Below are 19,359 nucleotides of genomic sequence, written 5' to 3' on the forward strand. Positions count from 1 at the left end.
TTGCTCTGTATAAGTTTGAAGTGTGTTTTTTATGACTTTTACTTGGCTACAGTAATTGGGATTAACTTGGATTGGTTCTTTCACTTGCATGAAGTTTTCATTTTTCCTTCTTAAGATCCCTCTGCTGGTAGAATGTAAGAGCAGTTTCAGAAATATTACATGAAATCTGATAGTGTGGTGGACAAACCAAACTAGTGCTTCTCTAACAAAAAGGGAGAGAGAAAAAAATTAGAGGGAAAGAGCAGGTAAAATTTTCCAGTTGTTCATCAGGTGTTGAACCAGGTTTTTACAGAATGCCAGGTGTGACACTGTTGTTTGTGTTTTAAAGCATATTCTGAAGAAAGTACAGTGGAAATATTTGTGAGGGACATAGTTAAGGAGGTCATTCTGTGCTACAAAATATGCAAGTGTAACAATGCACTTGCACAGGATTCCGCTGAAACTGGCAGTGCTTTCTTGCTTGAAGTACCGATCTGGAGTCTTAACAAACACACTGATTTGACAAATGAACTGAAAATATCAGACAGTGTTTTGGAAACTGCAGAAACAGGTAATTTTTCCTGTGGTATAAAAGTAGGCAGTGTCACAAAAAATGTAATTTGACTTCTTTTCTGTTAACGGATAGAGTCAGGAGTGTGACACAATGGACTGGGTCTTCTTACAAAGGTAGTGTTTCTGAAGATGGTAAATTTAGTACTTTTTTTTTTCTTTTTTTTAAAGTTACAGAAAATGAAGTCAAGACTATGTATTAGGAGTTTAAAAAGATTGTTTAGCTGCTCTGGAAAGCTGTCCTTCTACCTGAAACAAAGCTTTCAGCTCTTCCTAACTGTAAAACACTGATGATCATTTCTCTTTAAAAACAGCTATAGCATCCAGTTAATACAAACTTCTGAACCACTTTTTGCTTAAATGCTAGTGTTTTTTCACAGTACTCCTATATTCAGACGTTTTGAAGGAGCTGTGCTATATTTCTGCTAACACATGATCACTATTAGAAGCTGTATAGTACATAGGTAATTTTCACTCAAATTAGAATTTGTGTTAACTGTTTATAAATTGCTATCTGCTGCGAAATATAATGTGTATTTTTACTGAAACCTTCATAGAACACATTTTTATCTATTGTGTTCACAGTTGAGCATAGTGATGGCTAAAGATCTGCACTCCTGACTTTTACCAAAACATCTCCTAGAGCAATTTAAAGAAGTCTGATGCATGCAGGGTTTTACAAAACATTAATCAGGCTCAGTCCATAAAACTACACGCATATGTGGTTTGCACAGCTAGGGCCACATGCACAGCTGGTGTAAATTTGCACGGGTCCTTTAACATCAAAGACATGTGCAGTTTACATCAGGTGAGAGACTAGCCCCTGGTGTTTGCAGTCACCTGAATAATTTTGCTATGTGACATACAGGGATGTTTCCTGTTACGCATATGGGATATACTGTAACAGAAATCATTGTTTAACTTGTACATATTGCACACTTAGACTTAGTAGACACACTGGATTTATATTTCTTTTGAAAAGAGAATACCTATTCACCTCTTTTTTTTTTTATTAATTTTTTTTATCCCAAGGTCACCTCTTCAAGGATAAATTCCATATGTTAGAGTGCTACTTAAATTTCATTTGTTTGCTGCACAAGTAGACAAAACTACTAGTGGCTTATCGCTGTGGTAAATGCACATCTCTTTTTCGAACATCACTGAAGTGAAAACATATGGATCTGTGAGGCTAATGCAACTTTTTTTGCATATAAAATCTTCCTACCTTCTTTTATTCACTGTATGTTAAATCTTTGTATTTTCAGGTACTAATACAGGTTTTAGGTTCAATTTTTCTCAGGCAGGTGAAGAACAAGAACATGTTTTGTTTCTCTAAAGAATCAAACTGTTTATTGATGAAGTCTTCCATCTGATCAGTGTGGTCAGGATTTGGTCATTTTTGTTTGTTTGTTTGTTAGTATTTTTAAATACAAAAGACAAAATTGCACAAGAAGACAAGCATAGAATTAATTAACTGCCACCCAGTTTTGCCTGTGTATTTTGTCTGATATACAGTTTTCTGTGCTAGTCCTAAACCTCCTCGTGAATTTTTTTCTGTTTCTCTGGACCAAAGATCATGAGCTTGAAATTTGGTAGTATTTCATCTCTAGAGGTGGTGATACAGTTGTATTTTACTTTAAAGTATTGCCATAACTGAAGTTCTTCACAGGGTTTAACTTGGATAACTAGATGCAGCCATTGTTCTAGGTTCTTTATCTTCCTGAAATGCTACGGGTTTGGTTTTTTTACCCTCTTGCTGGCACCTTTGAAGTAGTCATCAGAGATCATTAACTGGAACAGAACCATCACAGTACCATCAGGCTAAGTGTGACTAAGCTAAAATATAGTAGTTTAGCACAGATTCACAGTCTGTGCTGAAATTAACTGCTCTGCCAAATGAGGTCTGGATGAATTGTCTGTGTCTGCTAGAGGGAAAAAGCCTAAGAGAAAGTCTGAAACAATGAGGTATGATTCTGTGCCTTCACTTATGTGTTCCTGGGCTGGAAAATTGACTTGCTGTGCTGATAAAGTGGGTTTCAACTGAAGATCTGAAGCATAGGTGGAGACTTAGTTTCCTCCATTTTTGTGGTGGGTAGACAAACCTCTAAAAGAAGTATGGGCGAGTATGTGGGGGATGTCTTTACTGATGTTAGATTTCCCAGAGTTCATTTGTCAGAGCCCTGTCTTGAATGTCTTGACAGAAATAATCCTGTCGAAAAAGTAAGATGCTAACCTGAGGAAGTTTTTAGCATCTCTGGGCAGCCAGGTCGAAGTTTAATATTTCTTTAGACTTAGCTTTGTTGTCATGGTCTCCCTCACTAAAACAGCCTTCAAAGGAATATCTGAGTAATTGCAAGGTATGTGCTGTTTGTTAGATGTGTGAGTCACTTCGCTCCCAGTATGTACTTTGTAGTTGTAAGATAACCTTAATTAAGGGTGTTCACGTGCTGCTTGTCTCAGTAGCTTATGGGCTTGAAGTCTGAACAAATACTTCAATGGCAGGGTATCCGGTGAACAGAGTGTAGCAGGGTGAACACAAGTAATTACCTGGACAGCTGTGAAGTACAATAGCCTAACAATGCACACAGTGTTAAGAGATTGAAGTTACCTCTTCAAGCAATCAGATTGCTGTTTGGCCAGTAATAATTTATCCTGAAATAAATGATCTTGCAGAGTTCACTGAATGTGAACTTCTTGCCCCTACTGAATCACACTTGGCTTTCCAAAATATGTACAGCTTCTGGGTATGTCCCAAACAGAGCTGCAGGGGACCTGTTGAAACCCATTGGCAAGTAAATGCTTTTAAAGTAATAAAACGCTGCTGGACAGATGATGTAAATGCTCATATATACAAAAATAAATCTGCAGAAAAGATCATCATCAGCCTATTCTTCACATTTCAAAGAACAATTGTTTTTCTTACTCTGAGTAATGGAAAACCTGGTAATAGTTCATGTTGTGTGAGGTAGTTTCAAGGCTTCTTTATTTGCCAACATCAAACTAATAATCGGATATTCTCTGTGAAGTAAAACACTAGCAGAAGTTTTTTTAGCATCTGGGGATTGTGTTGAAAATGTAACAGGTTTCAAAGTAAGTGCTCAGGTTTAAAAAGGTAGGGGTTTGCCCTCATCAGAGTTTTTGCTCAGCCATGGTTATCAAATCCTGATTACTGTGATTAAAACTTGAGACTGAATTGGTTGCTCTGTTGCTTGTGAGGTACAGTCACTTTTGCCTACAGCAAATCTATTTTTATGGCAGCAGTAGATAAATTTAAGTGTGGTAAATGCATAGGGATGTAGAAAAGCCTGGGCTAGCTAAGTTGAAGGTGTATGGTGTTAGACACTGAGGTCACTGCTGAGAAAGGGTAGCGGTGTATGCAGGCAAAGGGAAGTTAATATGTTTTAGCACATCACAGTGAGCTGACAGCATGGTTGGTAGCTGGCTAGTACGGCACAGAGAAAATATAGATCATCTACATGTGTGGCATTTAATAACCAATAGTTTTAAATAATTGACTGAGGAGCACTGCCTCACAAAATGTCAAATGTTACTGTTGGCCTTTCACTACCCAGTATTGACTAGAATCTAAAATTGGCCTTTAATCATTGTTTAAAGGACAACTTGGAAATATGTTGAGGTTAGACACACGAGGCCTGATTCTGAGCTTACTTGCATAAATGTAAGTCATAAGTGAAAACTAATTAGGAGATGAAAATTGTTCCTCAAATACTCAGCATATATATATTTTTAATTGTTAGTGTTTAAGGTTTGTCCTGTTCAGTCATGTGAAATGCTTTCCAATGATAACTAAAGTTAGCTCTGATATATGGGAGTCTCCCAATTAAAACTCTTTGACAAAATCCTTGGCAAGAGCTGTTAACCTGAGAGTTTTGTCACAGAAGGTGAATGTTCTGTAACTTCAGTTCCACTAAGGCTAGAATTGATCTTTTTGTCTCTCTCCAGTATTTACTCTTGTGTTTTATTTCTTCCTGGTAGAGCTCCTCCTGTTCATGGAAGGAGGCGAGCCGATAGAAGTGCCTTCGTGCTACAGGAAAAGATACTACTGAATAGAGTCCAATGACAGCAAGAGGACATACAGATTTTAAGAGAATTTGGAAAGCAGATAGCATCTGTTCTTGTTAAAACATGTACTTAGTAATGAATGTGGTGTAAAAGTGTTCATGTGTTAATTACAAATATCAAACAAACTTAGCATAACTGGAATCTCTGGAGATTTTTAGCAAAACTAAGTACGCTTGCATATATCTAAAACAAGGGTAGAGTGATAGAGAAATCATGTCATGATTGCCTCATCAAGCTGATTTTTTTTTTTTTCTTTCAGAATCAACAGTTATCTGTTCAATGGTGATAGTTCAGAGCAGTCACTTGTCAGGCAGCTTGATGGCGAAGTTGGTGGGTGAAACATTGTTTTTCTCACCAACCCCCGTTTTATTAACTCAGTTTAGAACTAAATGGAGACATTGTGAGATGAATGTGGACCTGAGTTTGAGAACCCTAGTAAATGGTAGTCCACACTGTTAAACAACCACATGTTGCAATTTGGTGCACTGACCTCTGATGAGACCAGCTAATCCTGGAGAAAATTAACTAGCCTGTTGCTAAACTCTACCTCTTGCACCTAAAAAGCAGCTCTTCTGTGTCAAGTTGTATATTCTGTACAGGATCAAGATACATTTAAAATTTGACCAAGATGCCAGACTTGAATTAGACTGAAATTACATAGATTAATGTAACAAATCAATATGACTAGTCAAAAGTCAGATTGACTGAAATAGATTCTTGTCATCATGAGACATAGTGTGACATTGATTTTAAGTTTTTTAAAAAAATTTTCATTGATTAATAGCCTCATGTGATTCATTTCATGAGACACGTTTGCCAGCCATCATGTGTTATAGCCCTTTCATGGTAGAGGCCAGCTAAACCAAAAAGAAGTGGAGGGAGAAAAACATTATCGAGTGCTTGATATAGTCAACCTTCACAAAACTATGTATACTGGTTTTTTAACAAACCATAACTTGATCCTTCATACCTCATTAATACTGAAAAGCAAATTAGCACTGGAAGCAAACTTTCCTTCAGCTTTTTATAGGAAGGATGCCATCAAAATTCTGTGCTAAAAAGTCACTAGGCTAGCAGTCAGATTTTTTGAAACTATTTTAAGATCTATGTCTGCCAACTGCTCATGTTATTATATTTTACCAATAAAGTTTCTTTAATATTCTTCTTATACACTTCAAATTTAAGTATCTTTTATTGTAGTCTTTAACATATATTGACCAAACATTTAGTTAATGTTAACTGGAGCACTCTCAGACTTCTGTAGCCATTCTGTTCACTCTTGCAGGGAAGAAAGTGTTAGGTGACAGCTTTGGGCAGTTTTCTTTATTCTTTCACCTTGGCAGGCTGTCATTGTTTGCATCATCGGAGCTGAGCAGGGGTAAACAAAAACCTCTTTGTGGTACAAATAATGATTAAAACAGCTTTGAACTTGGTGTGAAACATAACTACCACGACAAAGATAAATACAGATTTCTAAAGACCAGAACTATGGATTGCTGTTAAAGGAAAAAAGGCTCACTGGAAATTAGGGTAAATGGAATTGCTTTGCTTAAAGAATATTTGATGAGTTATACATTTATAGTTTGTTTTACTAAGCTAATATTTCTCTTGTCTTAAAGTTGATGGGCCATCTGTGTATGAAATTTAGAAAAATATCCCAACTAGTAAAGTATTACATTGTTCGCTGTGTTTCATGTTCTGAATAAAAGTATTGTCTTGCTCCTGATGGATTTTTTAATTGCTCCAGTGGGGGAATTGGTTTCTTTGTAAAGTGGCGTCGCACGCAGGCTTTGCCCAGGACAAGGTGGTTGCTGCCAGGCCCTGGAAGGCTGGAGCTGGGTGGCTGCTGGTGGGGGTGTGGGTGGCCACTGGGGGGGCGTGGCCACTGGGGGCGTGGCATGTCGGCAGCTCCAGCAGGGGGCGCAGAGGCAGCCCCAGGCCCTGCCCTTCCCCACTGGCCGCCTGCACAGAGCGCGCTGCCACGGACAGGGCCATGGCAGGTCATCGGCAGCCGGCTTATTGCGGCAAGTATGAGAAACCATGGCTCCTTGTAGTGCGACTCTCCTCCCAGGGCAAGGGATGACTAGCCATTTTATTACTACAAGATTTTCAATCTTTTATATGACTGAAATATTCTGAAACCTGCAATGTTAACCAAAATAAGACAGAGTTTGTACCTATTTGTCTGAACTGTGAGTAAACCTGAACTTTTAATGTTCATTCTACACATACCACGTGTAAAGAAAAGAGTTGGGTTTTGTACCTCTCCAGGTTTGAAGGGAGTAGCTCAGGTCACAAATTCATGTGGAATAGAAATAAAACAGCTGGGTGTAAGGGTGCCTTTAGAAACGAATACTTCAGTAACCTCCTTTTCTATGGGAGTGTTCAGGTATAGCTGGATTCATGCATTACCCCATTCCTGCCCCAAATAATGAACATAGGTGTTTATGCTACTGTATGCTTTTATCTTCCAGGTTGAATTTGAGTGGCTTAGGCAGTTTTGGTTTCAAGGCAAGCGCTATTTGAAATGCACTGATTGGTGGCTTAAGCCTATGGCTAAATTGGAAGAATTTTGGAGAAAAATGGAGACTATGGTAAGTACTAGTTCTATAGTCTAAAGCCTCTAGAGCTTAGTTCTGAGAGCACTCACAATTATGTTTTTAATTGTACTGTAGTAACAGGTTTTGAACTTTATTCAGAACATATGAAAAGTAGAATCAATGTCAGCCTTCCACTGTCTCCTCTTATTTTTCTCCCCAGTAGCCAGAAACAATGGGAGCAAAGTAAGATCTAAAAACCCAAGATTTTACTTATTTTCTGACTTTGCTTGTTTTTAAGGTTTGACAGCATAAGATGACAGTCATACATTACATCCCACCAATTGGTACGTGAAACTCTGTATTGTCAGCTTTTCCGTACAACACCAAGATAGACCACTCTGCTAATGACAACAATAATGAATGCATCTGAGGAAAGTTGAGAGTAGAATCTGATGATCTGGAGGTACAGCTATCTGTAGTCCACCTGCAGACTTACACCATAGCTAGAACCAACAAGATGAGATTAGTTTCTTGAAAAATTGTAGTGATACTGGTTCCTATATACTTGAAAGTACCTCCCTGCTTTCCTTGAAAACGGACTCAGTGTCAAGCACTGTTAGCCTGCTTGCTCGTGCTGTCCAAGTAGAGGCTCAGTTGGGAGACTTTGCTAGTTTAAGCATTTGATACAGTTGCCAGCATGCCTGCCTCTAGATGTGTATACAGAAAGAACTCTGTTGACAAACGTGTCTTACTCATATCCTTATGTCTCCATTAGAAGCTTCTTCTCTGTCATTTCTGATGGTCACAGCATAAGCCTCAATTTGCTTGTAGTTGGAAGTTTGTAATCTAACCAAGGATGCTGAATATGATTTGTAGTAGAGGTCTTTTTGAATCTTGAGGTATGGTGCAACAAGAATATGCTCTTGAGTTTTGAGGGAAACGTTGTGACTCACTAACCTGCTCAAATGTGTTGTAAGCTTTTCCATCAATGGCTGGTTTCAGACTTGGAAAATAAGTGCAGAAAAGTGGAACTTTCATTTGTGAAATCAGCTGCTACAAGGAATCAGTGAGCATTAAACTTTCCTACAAAAGGAGAGAAATTATTTATAACTTGTTTATGTGGGGTTTTTTCCTCATTTTTGTGTTCTTATGTGCTCACATTCTTGACTGACCTTTATAATTTAAAAAAAAAAAAATCTTTTGGTTTGTTTTTCTTTCAAATGACAACTTACTCTCATGTAACACAGGCTTAGATGAGGTAGAGACAAGAATGTTTGATTGTTATTTTATATCCATTGTGTGTTGAGAACATGGAAAAACAGCAAACTCAGGAATTCTCAAGGGTTAGGTTTTCTGCAGTTGGTGTGACATTACCATGTGTCTCTAATTAGAAACATGGTGGCGTCAGTGTATCTCCTTTCAACAGGCCTCAGGATGATATTTATCAGCAAACTGAAGGTTGGGCCAAGACAGAAGCTGCTTCTAATTTAAATTTTAAAAATTGCTTTAATGTTTTATGACTTATAACATATTAATCACAATTAATTTCAGCTATTGAAGGAGACAGAAGAGAATGTTAATTGAGAATGTCTGTTTTGTTGAGTCTCTCAGTAAATTTGATGCTTACTGTATCTGGGACTTGGAGGTAGGGTGGGTTTTTTTTAATTTAACCTACATTTTGTCCTTTAGTGTTTCACAAAATGACAGTAGGGGGCAATGTTGAGCCGCAGTTTTAATGCAACAACAGGCACTGGCTTAGTAAAAATACACAGAAATGTAGCATTAACATCAAGAATTATCCCTGTTGCTTCAAGTTAGCTGTAATCTCTAAGATTCCATAACACAGGAAATCAATTGTGGGTTAACAAATTCAACAGCAATTTAACATAAAAAGTGTAGTGTTTTGGTGCATGCTTAGCTTCCACGGCATTAAGTTAAATCAAAAAGGTATTTCTGAAGGTACCCAGCAGTCTATAGTCGATGTTTTTTCTCCAAACTTATAATTTTAGCTGGATTATTCTTTTTTTTTAAAAAAAAAAAAAAGTCAAAATGCTGAAAGTAAAAATGTCTTGGAATTGTTGATCTTGACTCAGAAAAATATTGTTGCTTAAAAGGAATTATTCCTTATAAGAAAATACTTAAGCACTTAAGCAATGTATTTTTCTCACGTTTGCATGTGAGCTGAACAACTCTTGACTTATGGTTTTTTATATATGTATCTAGATTGATACAAAAGTCAGTCCTGGGGTTCCTTCCCCCCCCCCCCCCCCCCCCCCCCCCCATTTAGTAAAGCAGTTAGAAAGAAGAAAAGAAAGTTTCCAAAATAATTTCTGATTCTGCTAATTGTAACTACTCCAGAGTCACAGAAGAGTATGATACTGCAGGAAGTTTAACCCATTGTCTTCAAACCTTTAAGCTTTATTAAGTATTTTTGTACATTATAGCAAGCACACAGTTTTATCATAATGTTTATTCCTGGCATTTCTTTCCCTGAGGATAGTTTTACTTAGAGCTCGCTCTTGTGATGTAAATGTTAAACCTTTCATTTGAATGACATTCCGATAAAACATCACATTTCCCACAATATTACCTCATGAATTTATGAGCCATTAAATCCAAAGCAGTTTAACCAATCTTATTCTCTTTTTTTCCCCCTCCCTTGAAAATATGAAGGCTATTCAAATGTTTGAGGGTTTTTTTTTTTTAAAAAGTCATCCAAGATTAACACGTTATCGTCTGCAACATCAGGATAAATGCTTGCTGAATTCAAAGGGAGAGTTAGCATTTGAAAAAAGCCTGTACAAGCTTTGCTTTCTGGGTAAAGAGAAGTCTGAAAAGCTGAAATCTCATGTGATGTGAGGAAGTCTTGCTGTAGCTGTTCTGAGATTCAGTGGAGAGACAATTTGTCTCTCAGGGTCTGATATCATGCAAACCTTGCAATCTGACATTTATTTTAGCTATGAAAATCTTTTAACACCATGCCGAATCAGTAAGAACTGCAGAAGTCCTACAGTCTTTTTTTGGTTATTTCATTTTAGGCTGATTCACAGTTGAATAAGTAAACTGTAAATCAGTGAAATGGTTTTTGTTTGTTATATGATTGTACTTAAATATCGAACCTTTAAAGACTTTTTAAACATATCTAGCATTCCTTTTAAAAAAATAAGAAAATAACTGAAGACCCTAGTAGTGCTATATGGTGTGAATTGTATTTCCTGCTTTGACAGTCCATTTAGCAATGTAGCAGTGTATTTATATGGCAGTTGGCCTTAATAACCTTTATTGACTTTAGTGGGTAAGAGCCAAGACTGGGATTATTAAAATGTATCAGTTTCATTGCAGTATAAAATCACAACATATATAATTATGTTAGGTAGGCTAGGCTCCATTTAATCCCACCTATTTATGCAGGAATTTGGCAAGATGAAAAAAATTGTAGAACTAAAATGGAGAGAAAAGTATGACTGATTTGGAGTTATATTTAACAGCATAACCATTTGCCTACAATAAAGGCTCTACTTAAAGGAATGAAATATAGATCTTAAAGAACTAATTTTTAATGCTATAACTGAAACACAAGTAATTGTTACACCATTTGTTTCACTTTTTGGCATCCTAAAATACAGTTAATGATAATGGAATGCAGCACACCTTTTAGTTTATAAATGTAGTGTAAAAGCAGAAGTGTGCACACTCTGCGTAGTTATAATGACCAAAGTGGCACATGCAAACTGGTACCTTTCTGCACAACTTTAATCTTGATTTGTAAAACTTTTTAAAAACTATATTTACTAGTCATGTGATTACTGTTATTCTCAATGGCATGCTTTTATCAATTTATACAACTAAACTGAAATCAGAGAGCAAGGCTGTTTTATTGTAAAAGTATTTTTCTTTCTGTTTTGAGGTCTATTTCATTATTTGCTACTACTGCTACATATGAAGTATGTCATAATTTAAGATATAAGCCAGTATTTCAGGGGCTTACAGCCTCACAGTTAGAATTGAGCCTAGGCTGAAACTTGAGCTACAAAATCCCAGCCCAGGGCTATAATATTTTTCTTTTTCTCTCTCTCTCTCCCCCCCCCCCCCCCCCCCATTAAAACAAGAGTTTAAATAGGTATTTAAATCAGAGTATTTCAGTTTCAGAATAAACATGAAAAGCTATAAGACAAAATATGCTTTTAAAAGGAATCCACCTAGCTTTTGTAGACTTTGGCACTTTAAACAGCTAACTATATTTAAAAAAAAATAGGAAATGTGGTCACAAACAGACCGGTTAGTTGTTTAGCTTTTTTCAGAAAATGCAGAGCAACTTAACTGGCATTTGAATTGGTTTGACCTTGTCAGCCAAATTTCAAGAAATTCTGAGGTATTATTTTCATTTCTTTTTTAGCTTTGCCATTGTGCTTAGATATTGCAGTGTCATACTCCTTTATTGGAGGGCCATACGGTGATGGGTGATCCTATTTGCCTAATGAGCTGTGAAATGTAGGCACAACATGGCAGCTCAAAGACCTAAATTTTAGCCATATTTCTTATCTTTTTGGGCTCTTCTTATCTGTTTAGGACAGGCCCTTTAAATAAATGTATTTTTGGCAGGTTGTATTTTATGTACACTGGGAGTCAGATGTTTCTGGAAATGTACCTTTTATCTTAAACAACAACAAAACCTGATCCCGAAGACTTGATTTTCTTTTTTTGGCACTAATTTCCTTGACCCCAATATTTTTAGCTGTCAGAGATGGGAGAAAAGGATTCAGCATTGTGTGCAGTAGAATCACTACCGATCAAAAACAAACAAACAAAAAAAAGTAAAGTTGTATTGCACATCTTTGAGAAAAAAAATATTTACAATTCTGAGGGAATTCAGACTTAAGCTTCCAAAACAAAGTGTGTGCTGAAAGCACAAAGGACTGTGTTTATGATTCTCTTTGAAGTGTTTTTGCAACAGGATAAGGAAAATTTTAGAAACTGTCTGATAGTGTTCAGGGTAAATACTTAAACCCCTTTAGAGAATTTCACACACAGATACTGTGCAGCAGAAAAAAGGATACTTATGTTTCCTAAAGCTGCTACAGCCTACAGCTTTGTACTTAAAGACAGAGGTGTTGAATAGAATTCTACTGAGGATACATCCAGTGACAATATCTGCAGGAACATCAGAGCAAACCAGTGGATAGCACTTTCTATTTTTAACCCTTATGTGAGCTGGTTGAGATCTAAGCTGTGTTGATATGAACTACTATAACATTTCTGTTATAAACTGGAATTGTTAAAAGGGCAGTCTTCCAGCTCATACAGCATACTGTGAGAATTACACTGAAAATATTAAGGTTATAATGCAAACTGGCATAAGCCAGGAAAAGTTTAGGACAATTTATGTCCTATGGGAAAGTGAGATGCGTTTCTGACAGCACAAATGGGAGGACCATGGGTGGCTTGTGCAGCTGTGCGTGTCGTGGCTGGTTGTGTGTGCTGCAGCAGATGGTGCAGAGGAGGTGGGCAGGCTGTCCCATATTTGGGTTCCCTTCTAGGTGGATTTGCACCTGAGTCACAAGTTTGGTGTTTGTAGGTGTTCTTGTGCACACAACTGTATCTTTGAGCTTCAGTTTTGGATGACTAGAATTCTGTTGTCTTGTGCTTAACTCTTATTGTAATAGGGCTTCCTTCTGTTGTCTTCACTCTGTTTTTATGCTATCAGTTGTATATGATTGTGTGTAGTATATACATGTACATCCATGTAAAATGTGATGAGCTCTGTGTTAATATTTAAAACATAAATACATATAACACACAGTCAGCAGAAATCAAGATTGTGCATATAGGTTATACCCCTGTCTGGTATTTGAATTGTGTAAACAGAGCTCTGTGTCTGAACTGAGCACTGTGACTTAAACAGCATCCTCCATCACATGTAAAAGTTTTCTCATAGGGGATAGACCATCATAGCTGGTCCATAGTGTGACTGTATGTGTACGTACATGCTTCTACACACAAATACATACACAGGTATATTGGGGTTTTTAACTGTGATGATCTTCTAATTCTTTATGTAACATCTGAATCGCATAAAGTTATATTTAGAGAAAAAGTGTTTATAGGGAATGAGCGCTGGGGGCAACTGCTTGCAGTTCTTGGCAGCAGGAGCAACCCAGGAAAAGAGTTTAGAGACTATTAGACTACATTTGGTAGTAGTGCAAGTCACCTGGTGTGTGGCAGAGAGGGAAAAGCTCAGATTGTAGTTCCTGCTGCATCCTTGTAGATCCAGTGTCTGTCCTGGAAGGATAACTCAGAACCTGGTGTTGCCCTTTTATTGTTAATAAAGTGGAGTCGGTGTGATGGGGCTACTGTGGATTGTATAAAATTGTGTGCTGTTTCCACCATTTTTTACCCAGAATCTTGGATGGGCATCTACTGGAATAACAAAAGATCTTTTTATCAATGGTGTGTTTATTGAGGCTTCTTATTTGCTGTGGAAATAATGAAGTAGTGTTGTGCTACTGTTTTGCTAGTCCAATTACTTTGCAAAGCCTTTTATGTTTTTAAAAATCCATTTCCTAGTAGAAAAACTGAGTAAAAGACCATATTTGAACACTGAGAATAACATTTCTTGAAAAGAAATTCTTCTTTATTTTTGAAATTTGTGTTATACATATATATAGATATATATATGTTATACAAAACTTGATTAATTATTAACTATAGTTGAAGTGGTTTCTAGTTCTCATTTATGCAACTGTAGAAGTGATCAGATATAGAGCTTGTGGATTTGTACATTTTTGTATGTATGTTGATGGACATGCTACATAGATACAAAAAAAAAAAAAATTGGTTTGGTGTTGAAACTGAATTACAGTGGTTTGGCAGGAATAATTTTTCCTGTGATTGCTATAAACTAGGTGAAGTTGTGATTCTGAAAGAAAGTGAAAGCAAATGGCAGTATGACTAAAATGTCACCATCTACACTGCTGTACTTTGGGGTTTTTTTTAGAGTACAACTAGTATTGCTAAACATAGTTTTATTACTATTGTATTTTAGTGGCTATGTAACCACTACAAAATAGAATACAGCTGTTTTACTTTCCAATTGGCTTTTGTAAGCAAAGGAGGTGACGTCTTCTGAAAAGCTGCCATTGCTGCATTGATACTTTTTCTTCCCTATCTGATCATCAGTCTTTCTAATTCCTGACAAAATCATGGGTGAATAGTGTTTTTGCAATGTATTTTTTAACAGTTACTTCATCTTTGATCAAAATTACAGCCCTCATTTTATACATAAAGAAATAAAGCTTGGCTTCAGTACTTGCCATGGAAAGCATTATGGTCTGATGGATTAGGTGCTGATTCTTTCACTACCCCTCTGTTTAACTTGTGAAAGTAACTTAAGTGTGGTTTTCAAAATCAGTGTGGAGATCAAAATGTTGAGGTCTTACTTTGGTTTTAGATTGCAGGCTTTCTGATCTTAAATTCCTCATCAATAAAATGAGGCTATGATTTTTACTGTAACTGAAAAAGAGTTTACTTACTGGTTATGTCCTAGGAAGACAACATTCTGCAGCTGAAGGAACCCAGCAAATTTCTGCCTCCCCCCTACCGTGATTGGAAATTGTAGAGTTTAGGCCACATGTAAGACTTTTTAAATCTTTTTTTTCAGATGGGCAAGTTCCGTCTGTTTAAGTATGACAGAAGGAGCTTACTGTGTTTTGGCTGACCCTGGTTGTCTCCTGGCAGTTCCCAGTTCTAGCTCTCAGGAGCTTTTGAGTGAATCTTTTTTGCACTTTTCATTTCTTATTACACATGCTTCTGCTTAATAATCCTGAAGCTGTAGACACAATATAATGTTTACTATTCTGCAATAAGAAGATAATTACTGGCTTTTCTCAAATGTCTGTAGTTAACATCAGGTTTTGGCAGTTCTCCTTGGACTGCTAGTGAATCTGAACTCTATATAATTCTCACAGCAGAGGCTCTCCTATAAAGTTTAAGTGTAGCAAATCTTGTAAATTATTCCTGTAAAATAATGTGGTTGTTTATCACAATCAGACTAATGTCATCTCTTTTCATAGGACTCATTTTGAATTTCTGTACTATAATAGAATGATTAAGGGAATGGCGAGAACAGGCCAGATTCTTGCTTGTGAATAGGAATGGCATCAGTGGAGCTATGCTCGAGATGAATGCGACTTCATGCTTAGCATGCACTGTTCTGCAAAGTGCACTGTTAATAGCTGGGAATAGTGCATCAGTTCATGTTGTCTAGCTGCCTAGGGATCAATATAATTGCGTAATAAACTGCCGTGATTATTTTATTTTGTGTGTGTATATATGTATGTATATATACACTGCTAATAATTTTAGCTGGAACTTCAAGCTGTGTACTACATACTAGCTAGCTAGAAGGTCAGTTGTTTTGTCAATGTTGTGGTGGGACTCAGCTTGGATAAGTGAATTGTAAGACTTTTCTTACAATTCAGACACATGACAGAGTAAGTTTTACTCATTGCCATCCTTTACTGATTGTTCTCATATTCTATCCAATGTCACGCTTCCATTTCATGAAATAGGAGTTTCTGTGCTGAAATAATTTACAGTAGTACGACCACAGAATTCACTCCTTTGCTCAAAACTAATGATTGGTTATGTTGCTGATGAAGGATTTGGATAGAAATTATTTTAAGATTAGCCTGTACAAACCAATTTATGCTGATGCTATGTAGTACCAAAGTACACAAAGGCTGTACTTCTCAGAATTCCTTGAGGTAATAGAGTATCTGAAAATTTTTCGGCAGCTAAGCTTTATATTTCTGTCTTCTCTCACAGGGAAGAGGAAGGAGTGCCATGGTGTTATGTGTACAATGGTAATACATCTATCCCCAAGGAAGCAGGGATGAAGTAACATGAAATTAATTCTGTATTGCATTTAGGTAGATGCTCAGTGCAAAGGCCAATACAAGTCCTGGCTGTATTTTAGTCTGAAATGTTATGATGCTTTTAAAAGGATTACAAATATCCTTAATTAGGATTATTAATATCTCTCACTTTTAAAAGTTTTCTCCTGTAGGTGGTATCGTCATTAATGCAACCTTACAGTGACTGACTTTGTCTCTCAGAGGAATGACAGTAGAGAAAGGAGAGGTTACCATGAAATTACAGTTTTCCAGTCAAGGCTTTTTAGACCATTGTTCCATTACTGATCTTTTGTTGGCTTTCATGTAGGATATACTTGATACACATTTATAAAACATGTATACGTTTACGGGTCAATTCCACTGGTGGTCATTATGCTAAAGGAATTATGAATTTACAGTATCAAAACTTAGAAATCTACTGTGAAAGGGAAAAGATGGGTAAGATAACAGATGAATCAGTCTTGAAAATTAATAAAATTTGCAAAAATATTGAACAAAACAAAAGAACTCCCACTGGTTTCTTTAAGAAATCCTACCGTTAAAAACCAGGATACAGGACTGTTTTCTCGACTTTTTTCTTTGCTTTTCATCTTCTGCATTTTCTTGTTAAATGTAAAATACTGTAATTGAATCACAGCATTAGCTGGCTTTTTCCAACAAAACATCAGATTTAGGCTCTTTGCTGCTAGTTTCAGAAGTAATATATATATATAGAGAGAGAGAGCACAAAGACAAAAATTGAGCACATAGATGTATAATCCCAGAGGAATAAACTGACTTCTACTAGACAAGCTGAAAGCTGATTAAAATATTTCTCATCCTTTGGGTATGCAACAGCTTTTGATGATGGAGAGTGTATTAATATTCAGCTTAGCTGCTTGTCGACACTTCAGACAGGTCCCAGGAAAGACTCTGATACTGACCAGGTTTTCTCACACTGCCAGAAATCTTTATGAGACACAGAGCAGCACCCTTGTACCAGCAAAAGCCAAGATAAGAATAATGCTGTTTAGCTATGTCTTTATTTCAGAAATTGCTTTTAGACATTTTGAAGGGATTGAAAATTTTAAAGAATTCTTTTAATGATATAAACTCATTTAGATATGACAAAGGATTAATCTTAATTGTTTTAAAATAAGGGCTGCCATAATCTATTAAATTTTAAATCCGTTTGTCCAAGTTGTTTGTAAACATACGAAGATCCCAAGAATAATATCAGTGACCAAGATTTTCAGAGAGAGGGTTCCTACTGCAATTATTTTCTAACAGTCAGATCTGAGGTGTTAGGGTAATGTTCTCTTAACTTCATTTATTCCCTTGTAACGTAATACCTACCTTCCAGACAAGAATGAGATGTAAACAGCTGCTTTATCAGCTGGTACTTTTTCTGTTCTTTTGTTGGCATGCTGACATATGGGGTGTTTGCTTTTTCCCCTTCCGCAATGACTAAATATATACAGTATCTCTGGAAAACATGTCATACGCTGTGTGAGGTGCCTTTAGGATGGCTCCAGGGCTAAATACTTCCTGTAATAGGTGAAAGAGCATGGCTTAATCAGCTTAGTTAACTTAATTAAGCTGTGGTTTTTCTCATGGTACAGCCTTAAAGTGTATTTTATTTAGAAACTGTATTTCATAGTTGTGGAATGACACAAGGTTGGTGAAATCCTGTGGGTTTTATAGTGGGCTTGAAAAAGGTGAAATTTGGCAGTTATTCTGTGAATGCAAAGAAGTGAAAAGGAGTGTGTCTTTCTACTGAAGATTTAAAGGAGAAATTCTAATGTGGCTTAGACTGTAAAGGCTTCTCAAACTGAGGAAGTCTACTTTTCTTCCCCCCACCCCCCCCCATCTAATTTTAACATTTTTATACATGGGAAGAGTTGTCCATCCCAACCTCATCTTGCCTCATTCTGTGACACTACCTTCATATTCTTTGGGAGGAGGTAAACTAGTGTGATTGCGAGGATGTGGATCTTTTCTCCCCCGATCTCTGGGTCTCAGCAGAAAACATGATTACAAATTCAAGTACTTTGAGCTGAGTTATTCTTCTTTGAGATGAGTTGCTCTTTATGTTCCTCATGAGGTACTCTACGTTAAAGAAAAAGTCTGATTTTCCTCTTGGGTAAACGTTGGGCTCCTGGCCCTAGTGGAACCCTCCTGTCTGGGAGTTAGAGATTGATTAGCAAGGTACAGGCACAGCTGAAAACAGTAAGTGCTGAGCAAGTTCTACTTCCCATCTCATTTGGTTATTTACTTACCTGTACAGATTTTTGAAAGAGTAAGGTGTGGGGGGAAAAAAGCAAGCAGGACAGCAGGCTGCAGGTTGCAGTTGGCCAAGGAGAGAGTGGCAGCAGGTACTAGTAGCCAGTGAAAACATGGGAAAGAAGGGTTAGGAGCCCTTCTGTTGGCAGAGTAACAGGACCAAAGGCAATATGAGTGATGACTCCTGGGACGGGAGTTTTAAAGTGCTCTAGCGGTTGGAAAACTTGAAACTGAATGTGTAGGTAGAATGGACCTTTGGGTACAGTGGGAATAAAAAACAAGCTTGGCAGAAAAATCTTTGGAGATTGAGAAAGAGTAGGAAAGGATGGCAAAGGCTCTCGGGCACAAGGGAGTGGTGTGGTTTGAGAGAAAGTAGGGTAGGGGAAGCTTTGCAATGGGGGAAGTGGTTGTGAAGAAGATGGCAGAAGGTAAGGTACCTGTGTGTCTCCTTCAAAGCAGCATAGTGTGGGTAGCAATTTCTTTGATTATTTTTTTTCATCACTTTAAAAAGGTTTGTGTTTTGATAGAAATTTCTTCACTGATGCTTTTGTGCAGTAATAATACTACATTCAGTATGCTACTGGGTTATACTACAGAACCAAATAAGGGAGAAATAGTCCTTAGTCTCCTAAGGGAGAAATAGTCCAAGCAAAAGATAATTACATCAAATGCAGAAATTTATTTCATGTTTGTTAAAAAGTATTTGATTTTAATGCAACAAACATACGAAATTACCCAGGAAAAAAAAAAAAAAAAAAAACCACAACAGGGAGATTATATACACATAGACTTTTAACAATTTTTAAAATGCCTGTAATGTTCAGAATGTGTGAATTACTTGTTTGTGTGTTTATGTGCATAAACATGTGAGTGCACACACACACACATATATACGTGTGTACACACAGAGGGAAAGAAATTTCTCTATTTAAGTACTGAGCTGTTCTCCATAATGCTTGAAGTTGCAGAATCTTACTGAACTGATACAATATGTTAGTTTCTCATCTTAGTAC

At 36.9% G+C, this 19,359-nt stretch overlaps 1 protein-coding gene across 11 annotated transcripts in view; it reads left to right on the forward strand.

Moving 5' to 3' along the window:
• Positions 1-19,359, forward strand: part of FTO (FTO alpha-ketoglutarate dependent dioxygenase) — a 257,836-nt gene that overhangs the window by 73,839 nt on the left and 164,638 nt on the right. For 10 of the 11 annotated variants that reach the window (XR_012625144.1, XR_012625143.1, XR_012625145.1 and 7 more), the window contains one exon: positions 7,107-7,226. The exons of the other annotated variant lie outside the window; for it this stretch is intronic. Coding sequence is in view for 7 of the 10 variants with exons in the window: in XM_074839987.1 (XP_074696088.1) it covers positions 7,107-7,226 (120 nt within the window). In the remaining 3 variants the exon portion in view is untranslated. The remainder of the gene's footprint in view (positions 1-7,106; positions 7,227-19,359) is intronic. 11 annotated transcript variants of the gene reach the window in all.

The sequence above is a fragment of the Strix aluco genome, chromosome 14, assembly GCF_031877795.1.
Source record: "Strix aluco isolate bStrAlu1 chromosome 14, bStrAlu1.hap1, whole genome shotgun sequence".
NCBI lineage: Eukaryota > Metazoa > Chordata > Aves > Strigiformes > Strigidae > Strix > Strix aluco.